The 18,922-nt window shown below is 41.4% G+C and overlaps 1 protein-coding gene across 2 annotated transcripts in view; it reads right to left on the bottom strand.

Moving 5' to 3' along the window:
* OXR1 (oxidation resistance 1) overlaps positions 1–18,922 on the bottom strand; it is a 559,470-nt gene that overhangs the window by 285,065 nt on the left and 255,483 nt on the right. For both annotated transcript variants that reach the window (XM_073590175.1, XM_073590176.1), the window contains exon 3: positions 6,703–6,887. In XM_073590175.1, the coding sequence (XP_073446276.1) occupies positions 6,703–6,887 (185 nt within the window). The remainder of the gene's footprint in view (positions 1–6,702; positions 6,888–18,922) is intronic.

Here is an 18,922-nt window from a genome sequence, read left to right as displayed (position 1 = left end):
TCTTCCTTTCTCTCTCTGTTCTTTCTCTCTTTCTGTTCTTCCTTTCTCTCTCTGTTCTCTCTCTCTCTGTGTTTTTTTTCTCTCTCTCTGTTCTCTTTCTTTCCCGTCTTTCTTTCTCTTTCTCTGTTCTTTCTTTCTTTCCTCTCTTTCTCTCTCTGTTCTTTCTCTCTCTGTTCTTTCTTTTCCCTCTTTCTTTCTCACTCTCTGTTTTTTTATTTCTTTCCCCTCTTTCTTTCTCTCTCACTCTTTGTTCTTTCTTTCTCCTCTTTCTTTTTTCTCTCTCTCTCTGTTCTTTTTTTCTGTCCACTCTTTCTTTCTCTCTCTGTTCTTTTTCTTTCTTCTTTCCTTCTCTCTGTTCTTTCATTCTCTCTGTTCTTTCTTTCCCCTGTTTCTTTCTTTCTCTGTCTTCTTTCTTTCTTTCTCTCTCTGTTCTTTCTTTCTCTCTCTCTGTTCTTTCTTTCCCCTCTTTCTTTCTCTTTCTCTCTGTTGTTTCTTTTGCTCTGTTCTTTCTTTCTCTTTATTTCCCCTCTTACTCTCTCTAATCTTTCTTTCACTCTCTCTGCTCTTCCATTCTTTCTCTCTGTTCTTCCTTTCTTTCTCTTTGTTCTCTTTCTTTCCCCTCTTTCTTTCTTTCTTTCTTTCTATTCTTTCTTTCTTTCTTTCTTTCTCTGTTCTTTCTTTCCCTCTCCCTCTCTGTTCTTTCTTCCCCCTTTTTCTTTTTTTATCTCTGTTCTTTTTTTCTGTCCCCTCTTTCTTTCTCTCTCTGTTCTTTCTTTCTTTCCCCTTTCTTTCTCTCTGTTGTTTCTTTCTTTCCCCTCTTTCTTTCTCTTTCTTTCTTTCTGTTCTTTCTTTCCCCATTCTTTCTCTCTCCCACTCTGTTCTTTCTTTCTTTCCCCTCTTTCTTTTATTCTCTCTCTCTCTCTGTTCTTTTTTTTGTCCCATTTCTTTCTCTCTCTGTTCTTTCTTTCTCTCTGTTTCTTTCTCTCTGTTCTTTCTTTCTCTCTCTTCTTTCTTTTTTTCTCCTCTTTCTTTCTTTCTTTCTTTCTTTCTCTCTCTTTCTTTGTTTCTTTTTCTGTTTTCTTTTTTCTCTCTCTGTTCTTTCTTTCCCCTCTTTCATTCTCTGTTGTTTTTCGCTCTGTTCTTTCTTTCTCTCTTTCGTCCCCTCTTTCTTTCTCTCTCTAATCTTTCTCTCTCTCTGTTCTTCCTTTCTGTCTCTCTGTTCTTTCTTTCTCTCTGTTCTCTTTCTATCCCCTCTTTCTTTCTTTCTTTCTTTCTCTTTCTATTCTTTCTCTCTCTGTTCTTTCTTTCCCTTCTTTCTTTCTTTCCTCTTTCTTTTCCCTCTTTCTTTCCCTCTCCCTCTCTGTTCTTTCTTCCCTCTATTTCTTTTTTCTCTCTCTCTGTTCTTTTTTCTGTCCCCTCTTTCTTTCTCTCTCTGTTCTTTCTTTCTTTCCCTTTCTTTCTCTCTCTGTTCTTTCTTTCCCCTCTTTCTCTTTCTTTCTCTGTTCTTTCTTTCCCCTTTCTCTCTCCCTCTGTTCTTTCTTTCTTTCTTTCTTTCCCTTCTTTCTTTTTTCTCTCTCTCTGTTCTTTTTTCTGTCCCATTTCTTTCTCTCTCTGTTCTTTCTTTCTCTCTGTTCTTTGTTTCTTTCCACTCTTTCTTTCTCTCTCTCTTCTTTCTTTTTTTCTCCCCTTTCTTTCTCTCTCTGTTCTTTCTTTGTTTCTTTCTCCGCTTTCTATTTTCTCTCTCTGTTCTTTCTTTCTTTCCCCTTTCTTTTTCTCTCCCTCTCTGTTCTTTTTTTCTTTCCCCTATTTCTTTCTTTCTCTCTCTCTGTTTGTTTTTCTGTCCCCTCTTTCTTCCTCTCTCTGTTCTTTTTCTTTCTTCTTTCCTTCTCTCTGTTCTTTCTTTCTCTCTGTTGTTTCTTTCTTTCTCTGTCTTCTTTCTTTCTCTCTCTCTGTTCTTTCTTTCTCTCTCTCTGTTCTTTGTTTCCCCTCTTTCTCTTTCTCTCTGTTGTTTCTTTTGCTCTGTTCTTTCTTTCTCTTTATTTCCCCTCTTTCTCTCTCTAATCTTTCTTTCACTCTCTCTGCTCTTCCTTTCTTTCTCTCTGTTCTTCCATTCTTTCTCTCTGTTCTCTTTCTTTCCCCTCTTTTTTTCTATTCTTTCTTTCTTTCTTTCTCTGTTCTTTCTTTCCCCTCTTTCTTTCCCTCTGCCTCTCTGTTCTTTCTTCCCAATCTTTCTTTTTTTCTCTCTGTTCTTTGTTTCTGTCCCCTCTTTCTCTCTCTGTTCTTTCTTTCTTTCCCCTTTCTTTCTCTCTCTGTTGTTTCTTTCTTTGCCCTCTTTCTCTTTCTTTCTTTCTCTGTTCTTTCTTTCTTTCCCCTTTCTTTCTCTCTCCCTCTCTGTTCTTTCTTTCTTTCTTTCCCCTCTTTCTTTTATTCTCTCTCTCTGTTCTTTTTTTTGTCCCATTTCTTTCTCTCTCTGTTCTTTCTCTCTGTTTCTTTCTCTCTGTTCTTTCTTTCTCTCTCTTCTTTCTTTTTTCTCCTCTTTCTTTCTTTCTTTCTCTCTCTTTCTTTGTTTCTTTCTCTGTTTTCTTTTTTCTCTCTCTGTTCTTTCTTTCCCCTCTTTCTTTCTCTGTTGTTTTTCGCTCTGTTCTTTCTTTCTTTTTCTTTCTTTCTTTCTCTCTTTCTTCCCCTCTTTCTTTCTCTCTCTAATCTTTCTTTCTCTCTCTCTGTTCTTCCTTTCTGTCTCTCTGTTCTTTCTTTCTTTCTGTTCTCTTTCTTTCCCCTCTTTCTTTCTTTCTATTCTTTCTCTCTGTTCTTTCTTTCCCTTCTTTTTTTCTTTCTTTCTTTCTTTCTTTCTCTCTGCTCTTTCTTTTCCCTCTTTCTTTCCCTCTCCCTCTCTGTTCTTTCTTCCCCCTATTTCTTTTTTTCTCTCTCTCTGTTCTTTTTTCTGCCCCCTCTTTCTTTCTCTCTCTGTACTTTCTTTCTTTCCCCTTTCTTTCTCTCTCTGTTCTTTCTTTCTTTCCCCTCTTTCTTTCTCTGTTCTTTCTTTCCCCTTTCTTTCTCTCTCCCTCTCTGTTCTTTCTTTCTTTCTTTCTTTCTTTCCCTTCTTTCTTTTTTCTCTCTCTCTCTGTTCTTTTTTTCTGTTCCATTTCTTTCTCTCACTGTTCTTTCTTTCTCTCTGTTCTTTCTTTCTTTCTTTCTTTCTTTCTTTCTTTCTCTCTGTTCTTTATTTCTTTCCACTCTTTCTTTCATCCTCTTCTTTCTTTTTTTCTCCCCTTTCTTTCTCTCTCTGTTCTTTCTTTGTTTCCCCTTTCTTTCTCTCTCCCTCTCTGTTCTTTTTTTCTTTCCCCTATTTCTTTTTTTCTCTCTCTCTGTTCATTTTTCTGTCCCCTCTTTCTTTCTCTCTGTTCTTTCTTTCTTTCCCCTTTCTTTCTCTCTCTGTTGTTTCTTTCTTTCCCCTCTTTCTTTCTCTTTCTTTCTCTGTTCTTTCTTTCTCCTTTCTTTCTCTCTCCCACTCTGTTCTTTCTTTCTTTCCCTTCTTTCTTTTTTCTCTCTCTCTGTTATTTTTTTTTGTCCCATTTCTTTCTCTCTCTGTTCTTTCTTTCTCTCTGTTCTTTCTTTCTCTCTGTTCTTTGTTTCTTTCCACTCTTTCTTTCTCTCTCTCTTCTTTCTTTTTTTCTCCCCTTTCTTTCTCTCTCTGTTCTTTCTTTGTTTCTTTCTCTGCTTTCTTTTTTCTCTCTCTGTTCTTTCTTTCCCCTTTCTTTCTCTCTCCCTCTCTGTTCTTTTTTTCTTTCCCCTCTTTCTTTCTCTCTCTGTTATTTCTTTCTCTGTTTCTTTCTTTCTTCCTTCTTTCTCTCTCTGTTCTCTTTCTTTCTTTGCCCGCTTTCTTTTTTCTCCTCTTTCTTTCTCTCTCTGTTCTTTCTTTCTTTCTTTCTCTCTGTTTTCTTTTTCTCTCTCTCTGTTCTTTATTTCTTTTCCTCAGTACCAGTCAGTGTGTCCACAGTACCAGTAGAATAAGAGGGGTAGGAAACTCGGTGGCACTGGTCATATTGAGCCCCTCATACTTTTTACTGGTGTATAATCATATGCCCTGAGCAGCCCCATAAAGTGGGCCAGCCCCAGACATCAGAGTACAAACAAATCACTATTACTATCAGTCCAAGTGGACAATTATATACGTAAAGTTAATGATGTCCCTGTGCCAAGCAGTGTGGAGGATCAGAATACACTGATGAGACCAGAGCAGCGGGGTATGGGGAGAAGAATTATATGGGGCCCATTATGCTCTATGAAGTAATATATGAGGCCCATTATACTGTATGAAGTAATATATGGGGCCCATTATGCTGTATGAAGTAATATATGGGGCCCAATATACTGTATTGAGCATTATATGGGGCCCATAATACTGTATGCAGTAATATATGGGGCCCATAATACTGTATGGAGCATTATGTGGGGATAGGTGATGACTTTCTGTTTGTTGTGGATCTGACCGCTGGGACCCCCATGATCCTGGGAAACGTAGCTTTGAAGAGCACCATGTAAATGGAGCTGTGGTCAATCATATGCACTGTGGTGCCATTCACATGTGGCTCTTCAAATATCTCCTTTAAGAGAGTGATGAGGGGACAACAAAGTATAACAAAAATTCACTGATCGGGGCTGATGAGTGTTATAGTTTGTAGGCTGGTGGGATTTGTGTGGCAGGGCTGCATTTTTGTCCCAGTATGGCCCTGTGACAGGCCTACCATTGCCATTAGTGATGCTTGTTCTGGATACTTCTGTGTTGCTCTTGTATGTGCGTGTGATGGCATTTATATAAATCAAAATGTCCACTATTGTACTCAGTTTTACAATATAGAAATAAAAATTTACTTTGTGTGCGGGGGGGGGGGGAGTCATTTTCCTGTTCGCCTCAGGCAGCAGAGAAGCTAGGTACCCCTGGGAGTAACTGTGATAGTGAGACATTGACTGGGGTCATTGTAAATGGCCGGTATGTATCGCAGAGGAGGTCCTCTGTGCTGTAAGCCAGAAATGTTGTTGCTCTGGGACTTGTAGTTCCACAAGTACTTGTGTAGTTTATAAGGGGGGCTTACAGAGTTAGCTGGAGAGTTTGATGGGATTGGCTAACCACACATACACCGCCCACCTATGGGAGTGGTTACAGCTACACAACATGACCAGGGTTTGGGTCTCATGGTTCGTTGTTCTAAGGTCCTGAAAGGTCTATGGGTTGGAAGGTCCCAGGAGGGGATGGACTTCCTGAAGAGCACATGGACTGGGACCATGGACTGGCAGAGTATGTGATGGCACTGCTTTGGGGAAGCTACCATCCGTCTGAGGGTCTGGAACTAACTGGTGGCCTGGAGAGCAAGGCAGTGTCCGGGACAGTGATACCATTTCAGCAGCTTCCCTGGGTACCAGGACTGCACGAGGTCAGTGTGTATATATATATATATATATATATATACACACTTAATTTTTGGCAAATTTTAATATAGACTTCAATTTCTTATCAAATAAATTTGATACGCATTATCATAAATATCTCCCAACAGAATAACACAAAATTTAATTTTGAATGTGTGTTACATTGCACTATTGATATCAAGATATGTCAAACCACAATGAAAAATAAGAACGTTTGCAATGACATAACTGTCTCAGTTTGTGTATTTGGGGGTTAGACCCCCTCTGTCTGTAATGTGCAACACTGTTTGTGAGATTAGTAACACTATAAGGCCGGGATCACACTATCGTGTGTGATGCAAGAAACTCGCACGAGTCTCTCGCATCAACTCCCGGTGCTTCTGCCGCCACTCAGGACTGGAGCTGTGGCTGCATGTATTTCTATGCACCCGCAGCTCTGGTCCTGAGTGCCGGTGGCAGCGCCGGGTGTTGATGCGAGAGATTGGTGCAAGTTTCTTGCATCACACACTGTAGTGTGATCCCGGCCTAACAGTAACAGTTGTATTCTCGAAAAGGCAAAGACTTTAGATAACTAGGCAAACTCTCTTTGTTAGATGTGCTCACTAAAATAATCGTGCAAATAACCAAGCCTTAAACAGTCAGTAAGGTCTTAAATCCTGTAATTAAACCAAATCAAAGATCCCATATTTTACTATTATTATTTAAAGAGATCCTGTCATCAGGTCAAAAGTTGCCAGTTTTTGCTCTTAATTTATTCCCGCTGCTCCCCTGAGTATTCCGGTTTTGTTTTTTAAATTTTCCATATGGTTCCCGAAATACTGTCCTTTATATTTAGTGCTAATTTTTATGGTCTTTACTAAAGGGGTGCGGCTCAGAGGGTAATTATGCAGAGCAACCAAAAGACATACCCCAGAGGATCCTGTGAGCCACATCCCCTTGGAAAAGACCATAACAAATTATCGCTAATTAAAAAGGCCCATATATATGGAACTGTTTGGTGGATTTAAAAAATATAAATAAGTAAAAGAGATGGAATACTCCTAGATCAGTGGGAATAAAATAAGGCAAAAAGTGTTCATATTTAATCTGGTGATGGGTCCTCTATAATAAACAGCAAGTTGTACTCTGAATATTTCTAGAAAAGTCTCATTTGTAGACTGTTTCGCTCTCTTCCAAAGACTGGACAATGCAAGATTTGATAAATAAAGGAAAAAGACAAACAAAACATGAGATAACAACATCGGTCTTCATCAATTACGATACCCTAGGACTCACCAATGGTGTACCCTCTCTTCAGCTCCCCCCTTCTTGGGTGGCGTTTTTGAGTATTTGCAGTATTGTGCTCCTCTTCAGAGATAGTCTTACTAACCAGCGGTGGTTTACTTGCTTGTGGTGGCGTATCAGTAAGAGGATTATATCCCGGGGAGGCAATGTCCACCGACTGGGACTTTCTTTTCAACCTGTTGAAACATAAGTTTGTTTGCTTATTAATTAGATCATCGTACAAATGTATAATATTATTATTCTGCAATCATGAACCATTGGGGAACTGGTTATTAAAATGAGTAAAGACTAAAACGACATCCAAAAAGATAAAACGGCCACTGATCTTTCAATAATCTTTGAACAAACCAAATACAGTACAACCAAATACAAGAAACTACCGTATATAATATAATACTTATATGTCAGAGAAATTTCTCTTTTTTATTTTCATTTATGAAGGAGGAGTAGAGTGAAAAGAACTGAAACGGAGAGAGATACTGGTGTCTGCTAAAGTTTACTAGTAATTGTTTATCTTACCCAAGAGCTGGATGCATAGCTACACTGCTCAATACTACTGTACAATGTCCAAAATAGATACTGCTTGTGAACTTCTTCTATGAGGAGACAAGCAGGGCTGCCTCATGTGTGTACTGTGCAAGGGAGACATCATAATGCTAACCATAGCTTGCAAATGGGAAAATTAGTGAAAAATGCAGGATACAAATCACATAATGACCTATTTTTAAGGAAATTCTTGCATAATTGGCAGAAGAGATTTGGTTCCTCTGTTAATGATTTTGATCATTTGGTAGAGTGGCAATAAGAATGTCTCTCTCTCTCTGGAGGACCAGTCTTGTCCTGCATTACTCAGGAAGCCCATTGACTTTAGTTTGCACTGTGTAATAATTCATTTCACCCATAGTGGTGCTGTTGAGAAAATGAACACTTACTTCCAGGTTTCTCCACAGATAACACTTGGTTGCTGAAAAATGCTAATGACTAATTTAGGTGGTAAATTGGTATATGTTGGGTATATAGAAGGTGGTAAATTTAGGTATATATTAAAAAATTACATAAATGGAAAAGAAATACTAGTGAAAAGTCATTGACAGTAAAGTTGGTAGGCGTATACCCCAAGGAATCATAGGACAGCATAGCATAACTGAGTCCCCCACTCTAGTAAGATCTTTACGAAATCTATTACTTTTTATTTAGTTAAAAGATAATACCCCCAAAAACAAGTTATCCCCTATCCTTATGTATGGAGTGTACTGGGACCGTGTAATACTCCACTCTCTTCCTTAGTGTTCTATGTAATTAATTATTGCTGCTATAATGTATATATAGTGTGTAATGTTTTGTATTAGCGCTTGTGTTAGGGAGAGTGTAGTGTCCATTTTTGGCCACTAGATGGGGGGCATTTTAGTATATTTAGCAGGGATAAGCATTGCATACTGTACTGTAGATAGTTAAAAATAGGAGGGGTCACCTGCAGCTAAGAGAGGGAGAACTTCCTCAATGAGTTAGTTGGGCCACAGTGCCCAAACTACCTGCACGGGCTTAATTGCTTGAAATGATAGCAGTGACCACGCAACGTTTATTAAGGGAGAAGTCCAGCCATCCGCAGCATCAGGCCAGAACAGTAGCAGGCCAGAACAGCAATGGGCCACAGCAGTCTGGGAACAGAAATTTAACACAGAAACAGTGGCAGTATGGGGATGTAGGTGGCTCCATAATGTGGCAACTTACCGCATGGGCTGATGCCCAAAGATCCGGGGTGAAATGGCTGAGGGAACCCCCAAATGCAGTGAGCTTGGACCAGGAGGACACTGCGCCACCACAGGAGACAGTACAACAGGGCAGGTCACTCACCATGTGGCAGCTGATTTCGGAGGCTGATACTCTCTTGTCTGGGGCAAAACAGACTAGGGAATGTCTAACTGTAACAGAGCTGAACAGGGAGGATGCTGAGGAACCGTACGAGACAGTCTGACCCGGGTATGTGCTGTGTGACAGAGAGAGAAGTGCAGGGAAAGAGAAAGAAATGTGAAATTTGGAACATGTTGTTAATGCTGTGAAGAAAATGGATGTACTGCGTAAAGAAACCAGTAAAGTTGTTGTTTTGAAAGTTGAAATGGACTGTGTCTCTATTCATGCAAAACCGTCTATAGGGAGTCTTCAGCAGTGCAGAGAGGACCCTGACAGTGCAGAAGATGGAGCCACAGGTATGCTGAGTGATGGACACTATTTTCATGTGATGGGAGGACAGGGCACAGACACACCGGAGTCCTCGGCCATGACTAAGGCCTTGGCCCTCCCTCACACTTATGCTCTGGGATAACTTGGTAATCACTAGGGATCTGCCTATTGGGACACCCAGGGATCTCAAGAGTGGGGCCCTAGAACCCTGTCTTGAATGATGGTGGAGGAGCATTCTCGACCTCTGCTCCATCCATTGTCTAAAAGTTTGCAGGAAAAAGTCAACGAGTCCCTTGGTTAAATATAAGAGATAGAGAACTGCAATACAGCTCATTGCAGATATGAGTTATAAAAAAATAAAAAAAGTACTGATACTGAATACTGAAAAAAAAAATTGAAAATTTAAGTTGTCCTGACCCTGCATTTCTCAGCACAAATGCTGCCCTTCTCCTGTGCTTCGTTACATGCGGCTCCATCAATATTACCTAGTTAATTCTATTTTCAAGTGTGCGTATTCTCAGAGGAGAGGTGATGTGTAGCCTCCTGTTTCCCAGCAGATGAGAGGCAGCATCTGGCTGCTGACAAAATATATAATATTAATTTGGAAGCTTGTCTCCGGAAATTTGATTAATTTGATTCCATTTTGCCAATATGGCATCATAATTGAGCAAGACGATAATACGTGGAATGGACCTGTGTTTGGAGGTCAGCTTTCTTATTAGGTGATTTGGGCTAAATACTTAGCTGGAGGATTCGTCTCATCACCAGATTGCATGCCGCATTTTACATTGCAGGTCTCAGGATATATAAATACCCGTAAGGGTGTTTGTGTAAATGTGTTGCAGATGTTCCGGTCACACATACTGACAGCTGAAGCTGAGGTCTAAGGCTGGTTTCACATTAGCGCTTTTTAAGCGCACGCACAGCCGGGGGTAGCTCCGCCCCCGAGCCGGCTCTCTGCCCGGCGTGCCCGTCCCTTGCTTGTAGTGCCGCCTCCTAGCGCACAGCGGCGCCTGCGATCGGCGCACCCTATCTTTAGCATAGGGTGCGCAGATCGTGCGCAGGCCGTGCGCTAGTTGCGCTTTGACCTGCGCTGCGCACTTTTGACGGTGCGCCGTGCGCGCCAAAATCCGAAAAGTTTGATTTTGGCGCGCACGGCGCACCGTCAAAAGTGCGCAGCGCAGGTCAAAGCGCAACTAGCGCACGGCCTGCGCACGATCTGCGCACCCTATGCTAAAGATAGGGTGCGCCGATCGCAGGCGCCGCTGTGCGCTAGGAGGCGGCGCTACAAGCAAGGGGCGGGCACGCCGGGCAGAGAGCCGGCTCGGGGGCGGAGCTACCCCCGGCCGTGCGTGCGCTTAAAAAGCGCTAATGTGAAACCAGCCTTATTACTTTTTTTTTTTTTTACAACAAAAAATTCTGTAAATGATAACAAATTACTAAATAAACAATAAGCATCTCTTTTCCCCATCCGGTGATCCAGCACTGATGGTGCTCTGCCTGCAACCAGTGTCTGCATCGGTGATATAGTCAGCAGTATGGCACGTGACTGCACATGCTGACCGCTTGTAAATAAAGGACAGGACCGCAAAAGCATCAGCACTGGATCGTTAGGGTAAAGATGAGATAATGTATTTTATTTTGTTATTGTTTCAGCATTTTTTTAATATAAAGTTGGATAACCCCTTTAAAGGGAATCTGTCAGTAGGATTGTTCCTCTTAAGTCATCTATATGAACATGTAGGTCATAGGAAGTTGAATAAAATGATGCCATGATCTCTGTGATCTGATGTATTATTCTGAGCTGTTAAGATCATATATAAATTTATATATTAAAAAAAAAATAACTTCAACAAAATGGTGGATAGATGCCACTGCGCATGCGCCATCTCTGGAGCAATTTTGCTGAAGTCAATATTTTTTCAAAGCCAACAATATTACATGCAGTATTTCAAATAGAAAGTGGGTTACTGAAGGTTCAGTGACCGGTCATAAGCCCATAAGGATGAATATGAAAATAGAGCACCAAAAAAAAGACCCCCCCCCCCACAGGCCGCCCCGGAGCACGAGAATCTCATTAACTGAAAACTGCAAATACAGATTAAACAAAAACCACAAGACAGATTTCATCAAACAAGGTATCATTTTAGGCTAGTTTCACACTAGCGTTTCCTGGAGCTGCGGAGGGACGCGCATGGCCACCATGAAGCTCCGCTCATGGCTGCACCTCCTCTGGTCAGCTCTGCCTATGGGTGCATGATGCTGCATGCGACCTGCGTAGCCTATCTTTAGCATTGGGTACGCAGGGCGTGCGCAGGTATGCATTGCCAGCGCATGCGTCCTTTTGACGGTGCGCCGATCGCACCAAAATGCGAGTATGCTTGTTGCTCGGGTTTTCCCGAGCATGCTCGGGTGATCTCCGAGTATTTGGAAGTGCTTGGAGATTTAGTTTCTGTTGTCATAGCTGCATGATTTGTGGCTGCTAGACAGCATGAATACATTGGGAATTCTCTAACAAACAGGCAACCCCCACATGAATTAAGGCTGTCAAGCAGCTGCAAATCATGCAGCTGCGGCTACAGAAACTAAATCTTCGAGCACATCCAAATACTCGGAGACCACCCTGGCATGCTTGGGAAATCTCGAGTAACAAGTATACTTGCTCATCACTAATTTTAATCAGTATAATGGCGCCATCCTGACACTGTCTGTAGGTTACGCAGCACAATCCTGATGACAGGTTCCTTTCAAGTATACTTAAGGCTGAATAACAGGAGCAGTATGATTGTAAATGCTATAAAAAGCAGTAAATGATATGGTTTTTATTAGGTAAGAATACAGGTTACTATAAGCCTATCTAAACATGTATTAACAGTAGCTGTTGCACAACATACTTAATTCTGCTCGATATTAAGTAATTAAAAACTAAAATAATAAGTAGCATTAAGTTCGGACGATAAGTTTAGCCCCCCCACAACAGTCAGATTCTCTCATGTGGCCCCTTGGTAACATTAATTGCCCACCCCTGATCTGAAGTCATCGACTACGCTATGAGTTCCCTAAGATTTCATTAAATTCTTCCAAAATGGACCTTGATGGAGGCATATTTTATAACTTCTCTCATCGAAGAAAAACAAGCAATTAATTGTGGTAGCAAGGATTTTTCTTATTCCCTTGTGAATAATGTCTCCAGATTTATTAAGTATTTTCTTCCAGGCCCATCATTCATGATTCTTCTCCTTCCGCTAATGCATTTTCCCCCAGACCTCTAACGTGACTGGTAATATCTAGCGGAGCATTTGTAAGGCAGGAGAATTAAAAGACGACATTATTCAAAATGGCAGGAGCCTGAGACGATTTATGGAGGTTCTGAAAAGCAAGATTTATGCTACTGTTTGACTTTTATGGAGAGGAATGTGATTAGAGGCTGTTTCTGGGTGATAAATAAATGTTAGGGGATGCATCTTACTCCCCTTTAATTTTTCAGACCACATCTATTGATACCTATCTGAAAGGTGGATTGCTCTCAGGATTTATTTTTTCAGTGAATCAAGGATCAAGGATTCTGAGAAAAACCTTTATGAAAACCATCTCATTTTTTTTATTATAGTCAGATTTTTTTTTACATAGCCAAATAACAATTAAAATTAATTAAATATATAGAAATAAAAAAAAAATAATTAGAAGCAAAAAGGAAAATGAAAGAAAAAAATTACAAAGGCAAAGTAACATTTTTTTTTTACTAACTAAAAGCAAAAGATAATAACGCAAGTTGACACAAAATGCAGTTTTTAAATTATGGTCTTTATTATTATTAAAAGAAAAAGAAATTGAAACCAACAGAACCTTGTGTAAAAAAGTGATTGCCCACCTCATCCCCTCCTTAAACCATAAATTAACTGTGGTTTATCACACCTTTGGTAAGCTGAGCTCAATTTCCCTAGCCACACTTTGGCCTGATTACTGCCACATCTGCTGTCACTCAAGAAATAACCTAAATAGGACCTGCCTGACAAAGTGAAGTAGACCAAAAAATCCTCAAAAGCTAGACATTATGCCACAATCCAAAGAAATTCTGTAGCAAATGAGGAACAAAGTAATTGAGATCTTTCAGTCTGTAAAAGGTTATAAAGGCATTTCTAAAGCTTTAAGCCTCCAGTGAACCACAGTGAAAGCTATTATCCACAAATGGCGAAAAACATGGAACAGTGGTGAACCTTCCGAGGAGTGGCTGGCTATCCAACATTACCCCAAGAATGCAGCGAAGACTCATCCGAAAGATCACAAAAGACCCCTCTACAGAATCCAATGAACTGCAGGTCTCACTTGCCTCAGTTAAGGTCAGTGTTCATGACTTTACCATAAGAAAGAGACGGTGCAAAAATGGCCTGCATAGCAGAATTCCAAGACAAAACCACTGCTGAGTAATAAAAACAAAACATAAAGGCTCATTTCAGTTTTGCCAGAAAACATCTTGATGATCACCAAGACTTTTGGGAGAGTATTCTGTGGACTGACAAGACAAAAGTTGAACTTTTTGGAAGGTGTATGTCTCATTACAAGTAACACAGCATTTCAGAAAAGAAACATCATACCAGCAGTAAAATATGGTGGTGGTAGTGTTATCGTCTGGGGCGGTTTTGCTGCTTCAGGACCATGAAGACTTACAGTGGTAAATGGAACCATGAATTCTGTCTACCAGAAAATCCTGAAGGAGAATATCCAGCCTGCTGTTCGTGACCTCAAGCTGAAGTGAACTTTGGTTAGGCAGCAGGACAATGATCCAAAACACACCAGCAAGTCTACCTCTGAATGACTTAAAGCAAACCTGTCAGCAGTATTTTGCTAAGTAATCTACAGGCATTGTCAGGTTGCTGCTGTTGTGCTGATTAACATGATACCTGGGGTGAATAAATTTGTTTTGTGGTTCTTGTGTAATCAATGAAGACCAAATTTGCCATCCCATGTTCAGTAAAGAAGCTGCACTGGATTTTGGGTAGTAGACTTTGGTCAAGGTCTAGAAAAGCGTGTATTCATCACCGCGCTCTACCAATTGGCCATTATCTGCTAAGCGCGTTTTACAGCGCTAGGATTGTTTATGGGACTGTAGGAAATGCCATAAACATGGTGCAGAAAATTTCCACTGTGTAAATTTACTGATACTATGGCTGTAAATTCCATCACATGTCCGTTAATATTGTGGATGCTAACACAAATTCCATAGCAAATGGCAAAAGTGTGGTGAGACTATGTAATTTGCACCATCTTGGGTATTTTGCTGGGACTGTTCTATGTGTTATTGTCAGTTCATAGTTCAATAAAGTATTACCACTGTTAGAAGTGGCAGAGGGCACTAAATAAAAAATATAAATAAAGTGCGTTCGCCACTCGGGGTCCACCGTGCAGTAGATGTTAAAACCGCTGCTAGGTGAAGGCAGAGCAATCTGGCGGTAGTGTGCACAGGGTTAGATATCACCCAGGTGCACTTAAGCAATCTCTGTTGAATTCACAGAGCTGCTATTACAAATGATAAATGTAACAACGCTGAGCCTGTTAGAGACACAGGGACTCAGCGGCACACAAGCGGTAAGTGGTCACCGGAGTAGTTATAAATGACGGCACTACATCCGTCTAGACCTACCGTAAATACTTGTGTGAACAGTGTTGCAACCGCGAACGCACAGTAAAGCTGCTACAGCAGCGCGGCGTGGAGAATGCCGCAGGGTAACACCACAGTAAACGCAGGCGCGATGTAGACGCTAGCAGGTGTGCTTGTGGAGCAATGGCGCACTGGCGCTAATACTGACTATAACTCATTCCCTCACACAATCGTAATATCATAGGAATGGGGTTTCAAATGAGTCATTCACCAGATTATGCATCCAACAACATACACACAGCAGCAAGTATGACTATACTAGCGCATGGCGGAACAGCCATGCGCACTTTTTATAGCAAACGGGACCTTCCGGAAGTCTCCAGAACTCTGAGCTGAACCAATGGGATTAGGAGCAGGGCCTGAGCACCTGACTCCCGAACACCAATGAGAGCTCGTTTCACGAGCATGCTCAGAAGATGGAAAGAAGGACTTAGCCTCCGGAGAGAGTTGCTGCAAGGCAATCTGCTCTGCAATATCTTCTGCAGTAGACAATGAGCAGGAGACTGCAGAATGTGAGGGTCTAGATTCCTGCATAGTAAGGGCAGAAATCTGACTCCTAACAGCCACATTGTTGTACCCTCACTCTGTATTGTTTGAGTAGTATTATGCCCATAGTAAAAGGAGAGTGGGAATTCAGTGGGATGATCCCTGGTTCTTGTGATCTTGAGCCAGCTTACTAGAGCATCCACTGACCCGGGTGTGTCACGACTCTGTTGCCAAGTGTCCAAGGACCAGGCACTCCTAGCTTGCCCTGTTCCCTGGATTAGTTCTGATTGTGAAGATGTCGGGGCCACGTACCTTGCCTTAGCTCCTGAATCTGCCCTTAGTCTGTACCATTCCCCCACCCAGGGAAGAGCGGAGTAGTAGTATACCTTAGTACACTAACCAGACTAACAAGGTAATATGAACAGGGGTAGTGAAAAATACCAAACATACAAATAAACACACACATATAACAGAGGAGTACATCAGGGAGTGGAGGATGGGGTTAAACCAAAGAAGGAGATGGAAGGGAATTATCACACACAAAACCTAGTAACAGTCACAGATAAACCCTCCAAACATCTCCTATAATAACTAACATCAACCACCAGCCATGCAGCATAAGATAGCTCTGACAGTGAGTGCTAGCCAGGGCCTAGATTACATAGAAGATGGCTGTGGCTAACAATGCACAGCTGAGAGCCTTAATGCTCCAGGAGCTCTCAACAGAGTAGATTAACCCCTGAACTGCCAAATTTTTTTTATACAGTTTAAAAAAAAAGGTGAAATGCTTCTAATCAGTGCAGGAGTAGGAGAAATCAGACGCTGCTACCTTCTGGATACTCTCTATCGCTATAAACTGGTGACACTGTGCCTCCACATTTTGGTGTCAGTGGTGGGATACTACCCAGCCTGGTGGATCTGAGGGAGCTGCAGGGGACTGGTATTCTTAGACACCGTCAAGCGCTTCACAACCAGGGAGGCATATCAACAGATCCAGCAGACCATTGATGAGGTATGCACAGCAGGTTTCGGATGCCACTATGTCCAGCCCCACCAGCTCTGCCTGGCCAGCTTCGACGGGTTGAATGCCAGGCCACCAACATTTGAACGGATTTAATCCAGGAATTACGGGGTGCAAAGGACCACATGGATACTAGTCAGTACTCATCGATTACATGTGGAGTTTATTTGCAAGGAAGGCATGATATATGCTCTGAGGAAACTGGATGATACAAAGTTTTGTTCTCCTGAAGGTGAGACCTCTTACATTCATGTATGTGCTTAAAGATAGGCTGATGGGCTGTCCCTGATAACTCGAAAAGGATGATTGAGTGCCTATCATGCCTGGCTAATTAAGATAGGAGAGCAACGTGATGACACAGCATTTAATCTTAAATATCCAGACATACATTCAGTAGGCTAGGAGACATACGCTATTATCTTTATGTTGAATTTTGAATTTATGTGTCTTTCCTTGGTTGGTCAAAAAACACAGACTATTGTTTGTACTAGCCTGAATGTGACTCTGGAGTTGCTGTTTACTACAAGCTCATTGTCTGCTACCTTTGAGGAATAGAGAGGTAGGTTAATTCAACAATAGATGCTTGATAATATGTTGATTGACCATTGTGTGGTATTCTGTGGCTTGTTGACTGGCAAAACAGAGTAGTAAAAACTATGCAAATTTATTAAATACTCAAACAATGCGAGTCAACCTTATCACACCTTTCTCTTGACCTCTGGATGATAGCTTGAAGGACAACAATTGTGAACTATATAAACGGGATATACCTCTGTAACAAAAGATCCAAAGAACCAGAGACTCTTTACAAAACTACAGCCAAGAACACTGTACAGGATAGCAGCCAGTACATCATGGCTTCATTACGAGGGACACAGATTTGATATTCTACAGGATACCAGCTTGGGGGACCACGGCCCCGGCAGGAACATTGCAGATCTGCTCCATTAACTATCACTGAACCTATGGATACATTTGGGGAACCCAGTATTTCGACCGGTCACCTGAACCCCATGGAAATGTTTGGGAAAGCCAGGATTGGGGCAAACCGGTTACCTGGCTCCATGAAAATGTTTCAGAGAAGCCAGGTTGTGACCCTCCGGTTAAGTGGCCTTGTACCTCAATGGACTGCCAGCTTTGTAAGCTTGTCGATATCTCCTCTCTGTGCTTGCCACAGGTTAGGGTTGTCGACACTGGAAGCTCCAAAGTCGCAGCTGCTCTAATCGAGTCAGTGGAAGGGCGAGGCTCTGTAATTTGCACCATCTTGAGTATTTTGCTGGGACTGTTCTAAGTGCTATTGTCTGTTAGTGGTTCAATAAAGTATTGCCACAATGTTTTACACTCACCCTGTGATGTCTGAGTAGTATTATGCCCACAGTAAAAGGAGAGCGGGCATTCAGTGAGATGATCCCTGGTCCATGCGGTCTCGAGCCAGAAGTCATAACTTCCACCAGAAAATCAGCATATCAGCAGTGGTATTTTCCACTGCATGTTTTACTGCAGCATTTGCTATATGGGAATACACCCTAAAGCTCATAATATTTTTGGTGATGTGGAAAGGTATCACCTAGTATTTATATTTTTTTTCATTTTGTTCTGTATTTCGCCCCATGTTTCCCTGATACCTTAATATTTCCATTTATTTCCACTTTCCGCATAGTATTTCATTTTAAAATTCTGTTTATTCCTCAGAATGAATGTTCTTATTTTCCTAGATTAATGATTAGTAATTTGCAGAATTTCATCCAGTCTAGACATAGTATGTGTGGGAAGTTTACTAAGTCGGTTCACATAGGGATTTATTATTATGATGTTATTCTTCCAGTAGCAGTCTTGCTATGCTGATTACTTGCAAATTACAGTTTTACACAGATAGATTAACATTTAGGACTGGATCTTAAATTACAATTATATGATGTCTGATTTAGAAGATATACTCACTCACACATGGTCCGACTGGCCCACCGAGTCCTATAGGATTCTCTGCTGGGTCAGATCTTTCACAAATACCTTAAAGAGTAACTAAACTTTTAAGCATTTTTTTTATATTCTGCAGACACTTTACATGCCCATAGATTGGTAGCGTCCGGGTCCTGAGACCCCCACCAATGGCTCAATTAATGGATGAGGAGTGTGCACAGCAGAAGACAGAAACTGGCAGCTACAGTCTGAGAGATCAGAGTATGGACACAATAGAAAGAGTCCTATAGGATCCTTCACTAGGTCCGGGCTCTCATACAATCATCTCAGAGACTTATAAAATGTATATTAATATGGGTTAAGCATTAATAACTCGGCAGAGTGCTGTATTCATGTTGATATGACCTTGTTTACTCTGGCTTGATCATATACATCTGGTCCACTCTTAATTGTCTGGCCAAGATGAGCAGAGACCACTCCTCTCTGCTTCACACCTGACTGCACTTAGTTGTACATATATTGCATAGCTCAAGTCTGCATAGACTTCAGTCTGCATTGTGATTGCTATAAGTGTGTGCTAGAAGTGTGAAGATTAATTTAAGAATTAAAACCAGAAGGATGTATACAGACTGTGCCCTGCTACCTGCCACCATCGCACTCTAACAAGCATCTCTATTCTTCCGACAGGTATGTCCATCCACCCAGCTCTCCTGCTCTCCTGCTGTCTGTCTATGAAGGACACACAGTGCGTCACCCAGCTTTGCACATAGACTTGCCTCTACACCTAGCATTCACATGGTATGTCCATCCACCCAGCTCTCCTGCTCTCCTGCTGTCTGTCTATGAAGGACACACAGTGCGTCACCCAGCTTTGCACATAGACTTGCCTCTACACCTAGCATTCACATGGTATGTCCATCCACCCAGCTCTCCTGCTCTCCTGC

The sequence above is a fragment of the Dendrobates tinctorius genome, unplaced genomic scaffold (genome assembly GCF_039654945.1).
Source record: "Dendrobates tinctorius isolate UK_male_01 unplaced genomic scaffold, ASM3965494v1 ptg000116l, whole genome shotgun sequence".
NCBI lineage: Eukaryota > Metazoa > Chordata > Amphibia > Anura > Dendrobatidae > Dendrobates > Dendrobates tinctorius.
Note: the sequence above shows the minus strand (reverse complement) of the source record. Positions and strands in the feature narration are given on the sequence as shown.